This window comes from Rhinoderma darwinii, chromosome 8 (genome assembly GCF_050947455.1).
Source record: "Rhinoderma darwinii isolate aRhiDar2 chromosome 8, aRhiDar2.hap1, whole genome shotgun sequence".
Classification (NCBI taxonomy): Eukaryota; Metazoa; Chordata; class Amphibia; order Anura; family Rhinodermatidae; genus Rhinoderma; species Rhinoderma darwinii.
The window spans coordinates 62,695,835-62,714,140 of NC_134694.1; the positions used below are offsets into that span (position 1 = coordinate 62,695,835).

At 47.1% G+C, this 18,306-nt stretch overlaps 1 protein-coding gene across 2 annotated transcripts in view; it reads left to right on the forward strand.

Moving 5' to 3' along the window:
• The first annotated feature begins 8,200 nt into the window (after positions 1–8,200).
• Positions 8,201–18,306, forward strand: part of DLG3 (discs large MAGUK scaffold protein 3) — a 434,105-nt gene continuing 423,999 nt past the window's right edge. For both annotated transcript variants that reach the window (XM_075835672.1, XM_075835673.1), the window contains exons 1-3: positions 8,201–8,317; positions 8,466–8,597; positions 9,488–9,579. In XM_075835672.1, the coding sequence (XP_075691787.1) occupies positions 8,287–8,317; positions 8,466–8,597; positions 9,488–9,579 (255 nt within the window). In that variant the 5' untranslated portion in view covers positions 8,201–8,286. The remainder of the gene's footprint in view (positions 8,318–8,465; positions 8,598–9,487; positions 9,580–18,306) is intronic.

Here is an 18,306-nt window from a genome sequence, read left to right on the forward strand (position 1 = left end):
CATGGACTCGCGGGACAGGGATGTAATATTACCACTTTACAAAGCATTAGTGAGGCCTCATCTAGAATATGCAGTCCAGTTCTGGGCTCCAGTTCATAGAAAGGATGCCCTGGAGTTGGAAAAAATACAAAGAAGAGCAACGAAGCTAATTAGGGGCATGGAGAATTTAAGTTATGAGGAAAGATTGAAAGAATTAAACCTATTTAGCCTTGAAAAAAGACGACTAAGGGGGGACATGATTAACTTATATAAATATATTAATGGCACATACAAAAAATATGGTGAAATCCTGTTCCTTGTAAAACCCCCTCAAAAAATAAGGGGGCACTCCCTCCGTCTGGAGAAAAAAAGGTTCAAGCTGCAGAGGCGACAAGGCTTCTTTACAGTGAGAACTGTGAATCTATGGAATAGTCTACCGCAGGAGCTGGTCACAGCAGGGACAGTAGATGGCTTTAAAAAAGGGTTAGATAATTTCCTAGAACAAAAAAATATTAGCTCCTATGTGTAGAAATTTTTCCTTCCCTTTTCCCTTCCCTTGGTTGAACTTGATGGACATGTGTCTTTTTTCAGCCGTACTAACTATGTAACTATGTAACTATGTAACTATGTAACTATGTAACTATGTAACCTCATCTATCTCCAGACGGCCCAACGGCTGAATCTTCGTCAAGCCAGGTGGTCGCTGTTCTTTACCAGGTACCAGTTTGAGCTCCATTATCGCCCAGCTGACAAGAATGTGAGGGCCTATGCATTGTCTCTGTTAATCCCCTGCAAGTTGGAGACATTCCTCCAGAAAGGACATTTGTGCGCCTGGCTGACCGAGGGAGAATCCTCCGCTGGGGACACTCCTCTAGAATGGCAGGTCACGCGGGGCCCCGTAAGACCCGAGATCTGATTACCCATCTGTCACGAAGCGGGTTAGTGGACCCACTAGGCCATACCGCCGCAGCGGGGAGGCAGCTGGCCAAACAACAGGACACCCCAGAAATACAATGTCCCGCACAAGGGTACCTGAATAGTCCAGATGGTGGCCGCAGCTCTGGCACAGATGAGATGGGTGCAGCAGATGGCACCAAACGTGGCGGATGACACAGGAGCCGCAAGTTGCGCCAGACGTGGCGGATTCCTCCGGATGTGGCAGATAACACAGGAAGTGGTGGATTCCTCCGGACGTGGCGGATTCCTCCGGACGTGGCAGATGACACAGGACGTGGCGGATTCCTCCGGACGTGGCAGATGACACAGAAAGTAGCGGATTCCTCCGGACATGGCAGATGACACGGGACGTGGCACGACTAGATACTAGGGCAAAGCACGGGAAACAGGAACGGGGAACAAGGTACGGGTAACAACAGGAACGGGAAACACTAAGGGACCATTTGCAAGACAGACTGGGAAAACTAACAACGCTCAGGCATCGAACTAGGGGGCTGGACCCCTCTTATAGCCCAGGGTACAAATGGGTCAAAGGTCGTTCAAGATGTCCGGTGCACGCGCTGCCCCTTTAAGAGCGGGGACGAGCGTGCGCGCGCACCCTGCGGGCTCCGGCGGAGGTGAGTGGATGCAAGCGCTGGCATCTCCTGAGGAGGAGGCTGGGGCCAGCGCTTGCCGACTCGTGGCTGCGGCTGTCAGCGGGAGGCTGGAGCTGACAGCCCGCTGCCACGGACATTACACCGTCATTTCTGGTGGCCCACGCTTCCCAAGGACATTTTGGACTTTGTTTCGTCCTGCTCAGTGTGTGCAGCTAACAAGGTCGCTCACTCCAGATCTGCTGGCCTGCTCCAGCCATTGCCTGTGCCCGATGCTCCCTGGCAGCATATAGCTATGGACTTTATTACTGACCTGCCTCTCTCTGCTGGATGCAGTGCTGTCTGGGTGGTGGTGGATCGATTTTCGAATATGGCCCACTTCGTTCCTCTGACCAGTCTTCCTTCTGCTCCTCTACTGGCCAAGCTGTTTATCCAACACATCTTCCACCTGCACGGCTTACCACAGCATATTGTGTATGATCGGGGGGTTCAGTTCACCTCGAAGTTCTGGAGAGCCCTCTGCAGACTCCTAGGTGTAAAGTTGGACTTTTCCTCGGCCTACCATCCTCAGTCCAATGGTCAGGTCGAGAGGATCAATCAGATCTTGGAGAACTACTTACGCCACTTAATCTCCAAGCAACATGATGACTGGGTGCAGATGCTTCCGTGGGCTGAATTCTCTTATAACAATCACACCAGCGAGTCCACACAGAAGACACCGTTCTTCATTGTCTACGGCCAACACCCACGAATTCCTCTCCCGGTGCCTGGTACGTCCGAGGTACCAACTGCTGACACGGCTTTTAGGGACTTTCTGCAGATCTGGCAGCAGACTCGATCCTCCATCCTGCTGGCAGTCAACCACATGAAACAGAAGGTGGACACAAGGAGAAGAGAGCCTCCTCAGTTTCTTCCTGGCATGAAGGTCTGGCTGTCCTCCAGGAATATTCGACTGAGGGTGCAATCGTACAAATTTGCTCCCATGTTCCTCGGACCCTTCGTGATCCTACAGATCAACCCTGTCGCCTACAAGCTTCGGCTGCCTCTTACCCTCAGGATCCCCAACGCCTTCAATGTGTCCCTCCTGAAGCCGGTGGTTCTGAACCGCTTTACCAAGACTCCTATCCCTGCGGTTGCCTCCAGCGGTCCTTCAGACACCTTCGAGGTTAAGGAGATCCTGGACATTAAAAAAGTAAGAGGAAGAACCTTTTATTTAGTAGATTGGAAGGGGTTTGGTCCAGAAGAGAGGTCCTGGGAGCCAGAAGAGAATCTCAACGCTCCTACCGTCATTAAGAGGTTTCTCTCTCGTTCTGGTCCCAAGAGCAGGGGGTGTAAGAGGGGGGATACTGTAACGTCCGTGGTCGCTGACCACGAACTCCTTCCATCCAGTCGATGCCCTTCTCTCTAGAGATGTTTAAACATACGGCCGTCCTGTTCCACAGTGACCACCAGGGTGCGCTCGTGAGCTCAGTCCAGAATCAAGAAGCCAGAGCGCACGCATGTGGGAGATTGTGCTGATTGCTCCCTGAGCACCCTGGGCTATAAGAAAGTCTCAGCCCCTTCCTCCCACGCCTGAGCATTGTTGTCGCATTCCAAGTTTGTCTTGCAAATGGTCCAGTAGTGTTTCCTGCTGCCAGTGTTCCCTGTTCCTGTATCCTGATCTAGTGCCACGCTGAGCTTTAGCCGTGCTGTGCTGTATACCACGCCTGTCCTGCTTCTCCATGCCTGACGTCTACCTGCTGCCTAGTCCCAGCCTAGCCTGCCTTGCTACTGTCCGAGTTGCCACACGTACCCTATATGAACTATAGACTCTGACTTGCGCCCTGTTGGCCAGCAGCCATACCGCCAAGGCGGTACGGCCCAGTAGGTCCTTGAACCCTACGTGACAAGTAGATACTTTGCAATGGCTTTTTAAAGGGATGCAGGAATTGTTCGACAGGGTTTAGGGGGAACGGGCTCCCCAGTCGGGGTATGGGGGGCATACTCCGAACTTAGCTGGCCCCCTGCGTTAGCTACAGGCTCAGGGGCTGGTGCAGGGTGAGCGGGGCCCGCGGTGTTGGGAGTTGTAGATTGGCAGATGCCGTCGACTTCTGGAGCAGCGGCGGTTACCAAAGCGAAAATGGCCAATGAGGTGCGCTTGGCGGATGCAGCATGGGGGAGGTGTATGTGTGTTTTGAGGGGCTGTTGGAAGCACATTTAAAAGCGGAAGTGCAGATTTTTTTTTTTAAAGTTGAGTACGTTTACATTTTTTCCCTGTTACCATTAGTGAAATTTAATTTAGACCGGGTTAAGCCGGATGAGTATAAAATGGAGGAAGAAGAGCGGCGGAGATATCAGCTGATTTCCCGTATCTTTTCTAACTGGCTTCAAGCATTTGCCATCCTGGCAAGTGTGATAGGAGAAAAAGCTCCGGACAAATGTTCAGCGCTTTTTTGTTATCTAGACACAGTGGGGGAGGCGTACAGGGTTTATGGAGGTACGATGAGCATTTTAGACAGCGGAAGGCCGTGCGGCCTTCACTACGTTGGGATCACAATGACATCAGTCTTTGGATGAAACTTAGGGCGGCGCCCAGGAGTCCAAATCAGCCCTATAATGGGACAGCCGGCGAGTCGGGTTTAGCAACAGGTCGGTCGGCGGCGTCCGAGAAAGGTTGCTGTTGGCAATATAATGAAGGGCACTGTAAATTCAGGACAGATTACAAACACAAGTGCTCAGGATGTGGAGGATCCCATGGTTTGTCGCGTTGATTTAACAAGGGCAGGAGCAAGGGAGGATAGTTTGACCAGAAGAGGGGCGACCCCACTGAAGGTGCAATAGATGCTGCCTTTCCTAAGGCAGTATCCAAATAGACGCACGGCAACGCTATTAGCTGAAGGTTTTGAAGTGGGTTTTCGGATTTCTAGTTTGTCACCAGCTTCGGGGGGAATTATACGTTTTTTGTACACTGCATTCGCTCGACCGGCTATGGCTTCCGAAAAGCTTCAGAAGGAGATTTTGTTTAGGGCGCATAGCTGATCCTTTATCGGAGGCCCCGATAATGGATTTGCGTATTTCTCTGTTAGGTTTAGTGCCCAAAAAAGAACCCAACAAATTTCGCATGATTCATCACTTGTTGCAGGTCGCTGAATGTCGGTATTTGTAACGTCCGTGGTCGCGGACCATGAACTCCTCTCATCCTACCGACGCCTTTCTCTCCAGAGATGCCAGCACATGCGGTCGTCCTGTTCTGCAGTGACCACTAAGGTGCGCACGCGAGCACAGTCCAGAGTTAAAGAGCCAGAGCGCACACGCGTGAGATTGAGCTGATTGCTCCCAGATCACCCTGGACTATAAGAAGGACCCTGTCCCTTCCTTCATTGCCTGAGCGTTGTTTGTACCTACACGTGTCACCTGCTACACCCGCTGTGTTTCACCGCACCTGTTGTCTGCCTGCTCCAGAGTTCCATCCGAGCTTAAACCATCGCTACTGTCTGAATTGCTACAGGTACCTTTATCCGAACTATAGACATTGACTTTGTACCCTGTTTGGCCAGCTGCTATACCACTACGCCGGTACGGCACAGTGGGTCCGCATACCCACAGATCGTGATGGTATTGACCCGGAACTCTGTAAAGTCCTTTGATTCGGCGTTAAATTTGGTGCGGAAATTTGGTAGGGGTTCGTTGTTAGCAAAAACGGATATTGAGGCGGCATTTTGTTTACTCCCGGTGCACCCTGATAGTTTCCATTTGTTGGGGTGTTGTTGGCAGGGCCAATACTTTGTGAATTGCTGTCTCCCAATGGGTTGTTCAATATCTTGCGCCAATTTTGAAACATTTAGCACGTTCCTCGAGTGGGTGGTGCGCAAGGATGCGCAGATTCCTCCTGTGCTCCATTACCTCGACGATTTCTTGTTTGTCGGGCCAGTTGATACGCGAGTTTGTTCAGTTCTGTTGCACACTATACAGAGGATTGCGGATGAGTTTGGGGTGCCTTTGGCCCCGGATAAGACGGAGGGCCTGTCGACTGTTGTTACGTTTTTAGGGATAGTCATAGACGCGGTTCGCATGGAATGTCGCCTCCCAGAAAACAAATTGGAGGAAATGAAGTCGATAGTGGCACGCACACGCAGGGCAAAGAAGGTTAGACTCAGGGAACTACAGTCTTTACTAGGCAGACTTAATTTTGCCTGCAGAAATCGGGGGTGTGTACCGGCAGTGAATAGCCAGAAAGCAAATTCTCCACATGTAGTTTGCTTGTTACGGTGCTTGGTGTTGTTGGGCCTGACTTTGAATGCTCAGTTTGTGGCAGTGCATGTTCCTGGGGTCTGTAATTCGGTAGCTGATTCTCTTTCTCGGTTTCGGTGGGACAGCTTTTGGGAGTTGGTGCTGGAAGCAGACAGAGAGGGGATTCAGTGTCCAGAAAGGCTTCGGCAGTTGGTGTAGACGCAGCAAGGATGTTGATTCGCAGGTCTGTGAGTGAAGCCATGTGGATGGCTTATAGCAAGGTTTGGCTGGAATAAGAGGAAGTGTTGGACAGCGTGGGGTGGGACTCAGGTGACCGGGAGTCATGTGTTCTGTATTTTGTGGATGGGGCGTACAGTTCTGGGGTGTTTCCTTCGGAAATGTGCCGCAAGTTGTCAGCATTGGAATTTTGGTTTAAAAGTAGACACAAAGGGGACGTGACTAAGGCTTTTTTGCTTGGCACACCATGAAGGGTTTTAGGAAGGGTTGTGTGGTCAGAGACCCTAGACGTCCGGTTTCTTTTTCATTGCTGGAGCATTTGGGATGTAAGTTGTTGAGTGTGTGTTTGGACAGGTTTGAAACGGGTTTATTTTGTTTGGCATTTTTGTTGGCTTTCTTTGGGGCATTCATGATTCCAGAGCTGGTGGCACCTAACAGGTCAAGAATTGGAGGTTTGCTGTTTGAGGATGTGTCTAATTGGAGCGGTCAGTGCTTCGCTGTTTGTGGAGACGATTTTAGACAGATCAGCGAGGGCGGGGGGTTATGATTCATTTAAGGCAACAAGAAGGGTCAGATATGTGCCAGGTCCAGTGTTTTCAGCGATATGTTGCGGTTCGGCCTACAGGGGGTCTTCTTTTAATGGTGCATATGGATTGTTTGTTTTTGTCTAAATACCAGTTTGTTTCGGAAGTGCTTAGGTGTGGACGGGCCTAGTTACAGTTCACATTCATTCCGCATGGGGGCTGCAACAGAAGCAGCCAGATGTGGTTTGGGTGGTTAAGAAAATAGGTCGCTGGGAGTCTGAGCGTTACAAATTGTATGTGAGGCCGCATTTAGTTGATAGGATGTGATTACAAGTCAGGGAGTGGAGTACATGGTTGGCGTTGCATGGGGGAATGTGTCGGTTGTATGTGTCGTTCAAATTTCTGTTGTTTTTTTTTCTGGTGTCAGACCGTGTCTGGGGTGGATCGTGGGACACTCGTACGTATATTGGGGCGGCTTGAGAGCTCATGTGCGGCCAGCTGGGCGCCAGCTGCGATTCAATAGATCGGAGGCCCAGATCAGATGGTTAGGGGTGCAGGGTTTATTGTGGAGCCGTCTTTTGTCAGAGGTGCAATTTTATGCAGGTTCGGACAGAGCGCCGAACGTTCTGCTCATTCATGCAGGTGGGAATGACTTGTGTGTCACGAGATTTAGAGAGAGACATCAAGATTAACTTGTTGCGATTATGGGTGGCCTATCCGGGCATTATCTTAATCTGGTTGGATATAGTGCCCAGAAAAGTTTGGTGTCAGACGAGATCGGTCTCTGCGTTAAACCGGACATTGGTGAAGGTAAACAAAGCGGTGGAATGATTTGTTTCCCGTAATGGTGGCATTGTAGTGCGGCATCGGGACTTGGAGACGGTGGATGCATTTCCTATACGACCGGAAGGCGTGCATCTCAATGCCATCGGGTTGGATATCTGGTCTTTGGGTTTGCAAGAGGGGATTGAACGGGCCCTATGTGTATGGAGGGACGAACAGGCATAAGGGAGTCATGCAAGATCGTCATGGCAGGAGTATGAGGCGTTCTTGAAGGCAGAGGTAAAGGAAATTGGAATAATGATGGTGGCAATTTGGGCTTGGGGAAGTTTTTACCCAGCCCGTTCGTTAAATTCCTGTGGGCAGGGTCCCCAGGAAGGGAGCAGGTCTGGAAGATAATGGGTCCTCAGACTAGGTGCAGTACGGCTGAGGGCAGAGACCATAGACCTGTTAATGGATTTCAGGAAGTGTGAATGCCTTCAAGGACTCCTCATCATTTAAGCGTATAATGTTAATTATAATGTGAAAGTTGATTATAATATTATTTATAATAATATTTATGTTATTTTATATACGTGAATTGTTGTATATAAAATTGTGTTTAATAAATGGCTGCTGTGGCCTTTCCACCAAAGTGAAGACTGTGTTTTATTAGTAAGTGGGAATATGGTGTGAGGTTCACGGTAGGAATTCTCTGTCCTGAAGTCATGAGAACCAGTCGTTATTATTATTGTGATAATGTAACTGTAGCGTAGGAGTTACACAATGTCTATACTGGGGTTAGTGATCATAACTGGCTGGGTCTTGACTATCTGTGTGTTTTCAGGGCAGTCACTGACTAATAATTGCGGATCACTGTGTTTGCAGTTGCACTTTGTCCTACTTTCTCTAAACAAACTTTCCACAAGCTGATCTGCAGCAGACAGGGAAGCAGCTCTGGTGCTGACTGGAAGAAAGTATACCCCTCATTTCTAAACATCTGGAAAGGTATCATAGGTTGCGGGTGTATGAACAACGCCCCCATGCCCCCCAAAAGAGGTAAGATACCTTTCTCAATGTGCTTTACCTCATACAATTGCTATATGCAGATTACTCTGTAAGTCAAAAACATATTTGCACTACTAAAGCACCAATGTCTATGAACTCGTAGGTACAATAATATGTTGATAACCTGTATGATCCACAGATACTGAAAGGGCTCTGCACCTGCTCTGTTCTTACCAAGCCAAACTCTCTGCTTCTGGACAGCAGATGCTCAGAGATTCTCTCCGGGAGGTGACGTGCATGTTGAGAAGCGACCTCTTCCAGGCTCTTCTGGGTATGAGAACGGTTTACAACCTATAATTTCTGAAACAATGATCATTAGGAATAACAACTACTCACATAAAGTAGAATACTACTAATTTTTGTACAGTTGTAGTGTTCTTCAGTAAGATTGCTGGCAGGAAGTGCAGGAACATGTCTGCCTCCATTACCACTTCTTTACCCAACATAGCCCAATATTAGCAGCTGTTTTTGTAAGTTGTCCTTTAACTAGGGATCATTGATAAGGTATAAGGATGTAAGGGTTAACCACAGCTATATATGTTTATAGTAGAGTTTGCATAACAGGTTGATGAGGGTTAACGACTTGTAAAGCAAGAGCTTGGGATCTTATGGTTGAAGAATTCAGAGTTATTTTCCCAGGAGGGGGAGTCAGAGGGATGAGAAGAACAAGGGATGCATAATAGTCTAAATACTTTATGATAATGTAAGATATGTTTGTTGAACAGAAGAAGTAGTACTTAAAAATAATAAACATTAACACAAATAGATATTAGAACCACCGTAAATAAAAGCTGCTGCGAACAATGCTGACACCGAGCCAGACTCAGCTAGTTCCCTGCATATGCTTTGTTGATCTGTAAGTTTTAGTTTTGCTGGTGGAAATTAAACAAAATAACATGGCAAATATTAATTCTGGTTTCTAACATCACCCAAGTCATGTGAGCGGCTCATCCTCTAAAATAAAATAGTGTCTCAGTCCTCCCACCATCTGAAATCATTTATCATATATTTGTTATTATATGTATATATATTTTATCTGTATAGCATTGTACAAAATAGGGGTAAAAGCAAAATATAAAGCAGTTTTGAACATAACAGCAATATACAGTACACACAGAGATGCCTGCCAATACATTACAATTCTTACATCTTGTTTTTCAGACATACAAGAGTGTTATGAATTAATCCTGAATTCATCAAACAGGGATGTGACTGAGAGTCTAAACCTAGAGCCACACAAGGTGGACCTGCAGGTAATCATAATCATAGTAACATAGTGAAGAAACTGCTCAGAAAAGGAAAATGAAAACAAGTTTTCGAAGAGATAATAAGAATTTGCAAAGTAAGATCTGATGCACACTGCCATATTACATAAGTGCATGAGGCCTCTACTGTACCTCTGCATACCTTCAATTTCATACGGAAGAAGACAGGCTTTTTTCTCTATCAGATGCCATATGTATGAAGGTACAAAAATAAAAAGATACTTAGCCGCTTAGCAGAGCTTTAATCCCGGGCAGAGCGCTAGTAAAGGCTCTTCTCCGGTACTCCGGTATGAATAGTGGTGTCAGGGGCACCCCGAGAGACAAAGTCCCGGGCAGAGCGCTACTAGCACTCTGCCGGGACACTGCTCTGCTCCTGACATCACTGTCCATATATGGACAGTGATGTTAGGGGCTTCTCCAGAGATGGAGTCCCAGAGCAGGGCCGCTTCTAGCGCTCTGCCTGAGACTCCGTCTCCTCCTGACATCACTGTCCAAATATGGACATTGATATCAGAGGCTTCCACAGAGATGGAATCCCGGAGCAGTGCTGTTTTTAGCTCTCTGGCTGGGACTCCTTCTCTCATCCTGACATCACTGTGCATATATGGACAGTGATGTTTGGGGCTTCCCCAGAGCCAGAATACCAAGAAGAGCGCTATTACTAGCACTCTGCCTGAGGGTCTGTAGCGTAGTAAATGGAGTCCTCCCTGCTGTGCCATAGCGTTTAATGGTATCTGCGTCCTAAGAACGCAGATACTATTGAATGTGGCGTCGCCATAGCAGCTGCTTGCGGGGCCACTGGGCATGGGGGGGCCGTGACGGTGGGCGGCACGGGCCCCCTTATGCCGCGGGCCCTATGGCAGCCGTTTTGGCTGCTACAGCGGTAGTTAGCAGCCTCCTAGATAGGGGCTTCCTCTAGAAGCAGAATCCCCAGCAAGACTCTGGCCGGGGATTCCACTTCTGGAGGAGCCATGACGGCAGCGTCAGCACCCTGCGGCCGAGTGGGCCCCACCAAGAGTAGTGGGCCCCGGCACTTGCCCGGGATCATCCATGTGCTGTCCGTGTTTCACGCAACAGTTGCTAAAGAAAGGCTGAGAAAAAAATAAAGAAAAAAATGTGCACCAACACTGACATAAAAAATTGATGCCACACGGAACAAACACTAATGATACACGGAACTGCAACGCTGCGTTTTTTTATGGACGCAAAAAGGACACGTTCGTGTGAATCAGGCCTAATATTGATGCAGCAGATGTCAGTGCTGGCTGGTCTCAGTAGTTCCACAGACGTCCTGGGCTATTTCTGATGTTAAAAAGAGCCTACTACGGGAGAGATGACACACAGAGTAGCACCACCAGTAAATTGTGGTAAAAAACAGGTTTATTGCTACTCACAAACAGAGCTTTTAAAAAAAACGCATATAAAAATCAAGGCAAGCCAAGTTAGCCCGACCCAGGGTTTCGCCATAGCGGATTCTTCTGGGGCATGTATGAAGGTATTCTCCCTAGAAGCCCTGTTTCTGATGAAGAATTTCTCGATAAAAATAGCACCCGACTGAGCCTGTAGCATACAGAGGCTGTGCGGCTCCATACTAGGGAGCAATATGACCTCCGTGCACTACTGTGTGCAAGAGCCCTTAATGTGTAGGCTTAGGCTATATTCACACGATAGTGAAAAATGGCAACAAGCCATTTTTTTTAACAGCCGTCACAAAGCCATTTTCAGAACATTGTTCTATGGATGTATTCACGCTCCGGCCAGGGACTCCGCTCCTGGAAGAACCCCTGATGTCGCTGTCCATATATAGACAGTGGCGACAGGGGCTCCTTCAGTAGTGGAATCCCCGGCCAGAGCGTCGGTAACGCTCTGGCTGGGGAATCTGCTCCTAGAGGGATCCCCAATGGCGCAATCTACAGGGAGGGGGTGGGGCGCTATCTACAGGGAGGGTTGGCACTATCTACAGGGAAGTGTGGGGCTATCTGCAGGGTGGAGTGTGTGTGGGGCACTATCAGGGGTGAACCTAGCCCCTCTGCTGCCTGAGGCAAACTATAAAAAGATGCCCCCCCCCCCAAATCTATCCGAGTTTCTGTCATTACTAGCTTTACACAACAAACACGCAATATATAAAAAAAAAAAAATAGGAAAACATTTGTTTATTTGTTAAAGTGCTGTTTAATGTATAGAAAAGATTTAAAGAATTCTACTTACTGTATTCCTTTAGTATCATAGATCAACAACGCAGCATTAACACTGAAAATGGTTTTACACATCTTCTTGCCAGGTGAAACTTCAAGGCCTGTTTTGAAGCGACCTGCCTGGGCTGGTTTCTTTGCTCTACCTGCTGTATTGTAGTGGTCTGCCTGTGCTGGCTCGATGCCAGTGGTGGATTAATATGATCTTAGGCCCTGGGCAGTGCATAAATTATGGGCCCTATACCCTACACGTAAGGGCATGTTCACATGATTAACAAAATACATCTGAAAATACGGAGCTGTTTTCAAGGGAAAACAGCTCCTGATTTTCAGACGTTTTTTTGAGCCACTCACGTTTTTTGCGCTGTATTCGCAGCGGTTTAAACGGACGGTTTTGGAGCACTTCTTTTGACGAGCCGTCATTTTATGCACCGTATTTTGACAGCGATGCGTAAAATGACAGATCGTCTTCACAGAACATCGTAAGACCCATTGCAAGCTATGGGCAGATGTTTGCCGACGTATTGGAGCCGTGTTTTCAAGCGTAATTCGAGGCGTAAAACGCCTCCATTACGTCTGAAAAGAGGTCGTGTGCACATACCCTAAGTCTCACCTACATGTCAAAGTACATCACATGCCACTCTGCAGACTGTCTCTTAGCCTGATCATCTGCTGCCACACTCACACTTCCCCACAGCCCCCACCACAGTAATTTACATAGATTACATTACAAATAATACCCAATACTGTTACTGAATAATACATTTATACTGTTAATGAATAATACCTCCATACTGTTACTGAATAATACCCCCATATAGTTACTGAATAATACCTCCATACTGTTACTGAATAATACCTCCATACGGTTACTGAATAATACCTCCATACTGTTACTGAATAATACCCCCATACTGTTACTGAATGATACCCCCATACTGTTACTAAATAATACCTCCATACTGTTACTGAATAATACCTCCATACTGTTACTGAATAATACCCCCATACTGTTACTGAATAATACCTTCATACTGTTTCTGAATAATACCCTCATACTGTTACTGAATAATACCCCATACTGTTACTGAATGATACCTCCATACTGTTACTGAATAATAACCCCCCTACTGTTACTGAATAATACCCCCCTACTGTTACTGAATAATACCTCCACACTGTTACTGAATAATACCTCCATACTGTTACTGAATAATACCCCCCTACTGTTACTGAATAATAAATTTTTACTGTTACTGAATAATACCCCCATACTGTTACTCAATAATACATTTATACTGTTACTGAATAATACCTCCATACTGTTACTGAATAATACATTTATACTGTTACTGAATAATACCTCCATACTGTTACTGAATAATACATTTATACTGTCACTGAATAATACCCCCATACTGTTATTGAATAATATCTCCAAACTGTTACTGAATAAAACTACCAAACCATGATCACATATTACTACAACATAGTGTCAGAAAAAACCCACCATACTGTTAGTGAATAAAACACTATATATAGACCAATATTACCACCATACAGTGACCTTATAGCGGTAGATGCCAGTTATACACAAGATATCTGCAGACCATATAAGTGATTACAGTATAGTTATATCGAGTGACTCACAGGTGACCTCTTCTCAGATTGAAGTCGCTTACTTTCACCTTTTCTTCTTTATCCAGCCAAGACCGCAATGACAACTTCTCCCGGACACGATTTCCTAAGCCCTGCAGAACATGACACAGATATCTTTGACTCCTTGCTTTTCTAGCACACTCCCTAACTATTCCCTACCTCTACACAAACTCCCTATACATTGTAATGACGGGGGTAGGAAAACGTACAAGTGAGCCCTAATCTACCCGCCACTCTGTCCCTGCCTACTTGCAACGACCCGCCCTAGGCGACGGGGTACAACTGGGCGGCGGTCCCTACGCTCAGTAAGTGCACGAGACAAACAAAGGGAACACAAAGCAAGGGAAATGGGGCAGTTGCCCACGGCAACACCGTGAGCAACAAGAGTGGTGAACGAGCCGAGTCAAACCAGGAGTGCACGAGGTACCAAACGCAGAGCAGGAGAGCAGTCAGTAAGCCAGGGTCAGTATGGAGCAGGATCAAATAGTTAGAAGCTGTAGCTGGGCCAGGAAACCACACGAGAAGAATCACAAGCAAAGGAGGAACAGGAAAGGCAGGTATAAATAGACAGAGGGCGGGAGCTAGCTCCGTCTGGCCAGGCTGCGATAGGCTCTCCCACTCCTAAGCCTGCCATCCTGAGTGGTGGAAGATGGAGTCAGTCTCAGAGACATAGACTCAGGTGCAGACTGATTACCTATGGGCGTATACACAGAAGTTGTGCCTGGCAGATCCTTTACATACATACTATACTAGGTGCCCCACACAGTAATAGTACACACACCCTTTTGTTCCCCCAAAGGCCCCACACAGTAAGTGCTACTTTTGTTTCCCTACACAGTGTTAGTGTCCCCTTTATAACTTACTCAGTGATAGAGCCACTTTTAGGGCCCTTACAAAGAAGGAAGGCTGCCTGCAAGCAACCAAGCCCAATTTCCCAACCACCAATTGACAGTAAGAATGAAAAATAAATATAATAACCTTTATTAGGCTACGTATAGCCAGACAGACCACATAGATATAGTGTTAAAATTGTCACTACCTGAGACACCGGACTACTTTTAGGGCCCTCACCCAGTAATAGAATTCCCACTCAGTACTAATACCCCTTTATGTCCCCACAGAAATAATGTCTCCACTCAGTAGTAATGCTGCCTTTTATGCCCCCATTCAGTACTAATGCCACTTTTTCTGCCACACTCAAATGCCTGCTTTATGCCCCCACAATAAGGATGCCCCCTTTTGTATGCAACTTTTTTATGCCCCTTTTTTATTACCTAATAGTCATCGTACCGGGCAGTTGACGTCATCAGCGTTCTCCCGATCTCTTGTAGGCCTCAGGTCTAAACCAGGCTGTGGCCTACAAAAGCAAATGGCGGAGCAGGGAGCCAATGGCCAGGGGTTGGCTGGCAAATTTTAATCTGCGGGGCAAGCACACAGAACTGGCCCAAGAGTAGCGGCCCATTCTGGGGGCACTGGGCAATTGGCGAGTTTGCCCCCCTAACAGGGCTGCGGAAGAACTCTGCTACCTGTCAACGGAAAAATCATCCGCCAGTAGAAAAAAGATAGCGGAGTACAAGAAAGCCTCACCTGGGAATTAGACTTTTTTGTACTCCGCCATGGGGAAACATTTTTCCCTCTGGCGGATGACTTTTCAGTTGACAGGAAGCAGAGTTACATGAAGGGGAATTATTTTTCCTTGACCTCTAGTTTCTATTGTGGCAAATGTAAGTTTTTTAAATTTTTATACTGCTTTTTTTTGGTAGGTTCCGCTGGAGCGTTTGGACTACGTCGTAGATTCATTGGACTACTTCGATTATCTACTTTTTTTTTTTTTTTTTTTAAATTGTGAAAGAGGGTTGCATGGGGGAGTTTAGATTTCAATAAAAAAGTTTTTCTTATGTCTGTTTTTTTTAATACTTTATTATGGCCTTAGTAATGGCTGCTGTCTGATTGAGAGCGTCCATTACTAAGAAGGGGCTTAGTGTTAGCCAGTAAAAAGGCTATCACTAACCCCTATTATTACCCCGGTTCTCACTGCCGCGAGGGGAGTACGATCCAGTATCCGACCATCTGAAGCGACGGTAAGGCAGCAGGGTGGCCACAGGCTGGTTTTACCAGGCTGGGAAGGGATAAAAAAACGTGGCCCTTCCCACGCTGGGGATGCTAGGCTGCAGCTGCTTTATTGTATCTGGCTGGTTATGAAAAATTGCGGGAACGTGGGGTCTTTAAAAAAAAAAAAAAAAATAGAAAAAAAATTACTTGAGATCCCCTTCATTTTTCATAACCAGCCAGATACAATAAAGCAGCAGCAGCCTAGCATTACCAGGGTGGGAAGGGCCATGGTTTTTGGCCATTCCCAGCCTGATATTACCAGCCTGCGGCCACCCCAGTAACCGCAATTCTCTTCAGAAGGTCGGGTGCTGGATGTACCCAGCTCTTCCCGGTACTCCTGGTGGCGGTGGGTACCGGGGTAATAATAGGGGTTAGTTATAGCCGTATTACTGGCTAACACTAAGCCCCTTCTTAGTAATGGACGCTCTCAATCAGACAGCTTAAATAAAGCTTAAATCAGCGAAGTAGTCCAACGAATCTACGACGTAGTCCAAATGGTCCAGCGGAACCTGCAAAACAAAAATTATCAGTATGAAAAATAAAAATAAAGATGGCTGCCCCCACAGACGTACAAACATATGAATAAATAGCTACCTTCGGAAACATATTACAATAATTAGAAAAATTAGGCCCATAAAATAAAACATATCAAATAAAAAATAAATAAATTATAACACATTTCTTTTAAAGAGAACCTTTCACCTCATGTGTACATGTGCAGCTGAGTTCAGCATGTAATGGGGAGGGCTGCACAAACTCTGGGGCACTTTACATTTTTTTCCTAGCCTCCTTCGTTATTTAGATATCGGTGCTGTAATATTTGGCGCCCGATATTTAAATAACCCCCTGAACTGTCAATGGGGAGGTAATTGGCAAGGGGGCGTGTAACATCGCTGTGACACTGTCCAATCAGCTACGGTCAGCGTTACAGCAAGAGCCGGAGAGAGTGCGCATGCGCGCAGCTCCGCCACCACTAAGAAACACAAGAGGAGGAGAAGAGTGTGAATTCTTCTTCTTCTGTTTCATGGCATCGGAGCTGTGCGCGCACGCACGCTCTCACTCTTTAGCTCTCGGCAGACAAGGACGACAAGACTGATCTCTCACCTGAGATCAGTTTTGTACTTGCCTGCCGAGAACTGAAGAGTGAGAGCGTGCGCGCGCACATGATCTCCTCTCTCCAGCTGTTGCTGTTGACATTGTCCGTAGCGGATTGGGCAGTGTCACAGCGATGTTACACGTCCCCTTGCCAATTACCGCCCCATTGGCAGTTCATGGGGTTATTTAAATATCGGGCGCCAAATATTACAGCACCGATATCTAAGTAAGGAAAGAGGGTAGGAAAAAAAATATAAAGTGCCCCAGAGTTTGTGCAGCCCTCCCAATTACATGCTGCACTCAAATTCAAATCTGTGGGCAGGTGAAAGATTCACTTTAAAGTGTAACAACTTTAAAAAAAACTTTTGACATGTCAGAAGTTTTGATCAGTGGGGTCCGAACACTGAGACCCCCTACTAATCGCTAAAACGAAGCAGCAGAAGTGCTCGGGTGAGCGGTGTGCAGCTTCAATTCTGTTTGGCTTTCCTTGGAGCAGTGTACGGGCTCAATAGAAAGTCTAGGAGTCCGTACACCGCTCACTCGGCTGAAAGTCAATCATAAATGAAGCGGCACAGCGCTCACCCGCTCAGTGCTCGGTCCTCCACCGATGAAAACTTCGGACATGTCACTATGATATATAAAGATATCCATGGCCGGCCTTAGCTATGTGCGACACGTGCGGTCGCACAGGGCGCCTTGGCCGCCATGCTGTAAGGGGGGCGCCAGTGGGTACGAGCAGAAGAGAGGAGAAATGTTCCTCCCTCTGCACTGCTGCGTGAAGTGAGCGCTGATTGGAGGAGCAGCAGCAGGTGCTTCTGTCTGCTCCACCAATCGGCACAGCCTGTACTCACACACACTCAGCACCTCACGCTGCTCCTTCCTGCTGTGCTTGCTGCCACAGTGAAGACTCCTCCACGGAGCTCCGGAGTCAGGTAAGTGCAGCAGCTTTAGCTTTATTTATGTTTATTTATGTGCTGTGTGAGGGAGGGGGAGAGAGGGGGCTTTATGTGATGTGTAACAGGATGTTTTTTTTTTTTTTAAAAGATCGATTTTGTGGGGGAGGGGAGACTAGGTTAGAGGTACTTTGTGTGTATTTTTTAAAGATCGATTTTGTGGGGGAGGGGACATTGCTCTAAGTGCTATAGGAGTGTGGGGGGATTCTATATTAATGTATTTTGTGGGAGGGGGACTTCTGTATAGTTTATTTAGTGGTGTAGGAGCTTATTATGAATCATGGGGGTGGGGAACTTAGCGTTATGTATGGGGAGAAAGGATTCTTTAGGGTACGGCCACACGGAGCGGCCCTCACACTGTCGCAACGCGGCCAACAACCGCGCTGGTACTATGTAGGAGCGGCTGTCCAATACCTCGTTAAGGGGTATTCCGGTTACATTCGCACGCGCACTGCCGCTCCATTCATTCTCTATGGGAGCGCCGACGATAGCCGAGTGCAGTGTTCTGCTTTTTCCGGCGCTCCCATAGAGAATGAATAGGAGGTAAGTTGTTGTAATTTGCAAAATCGTGCGTCCATAAAGGGTGTATTAATTCATGGCCGCACGTTAACGCTGGTAAACCGTCCCTTTATCTGCAAAATCGTGCGGCCATGAATTAATACACCCTTTATGGACGCACGATTTTTCAAATTACAACAACTTAC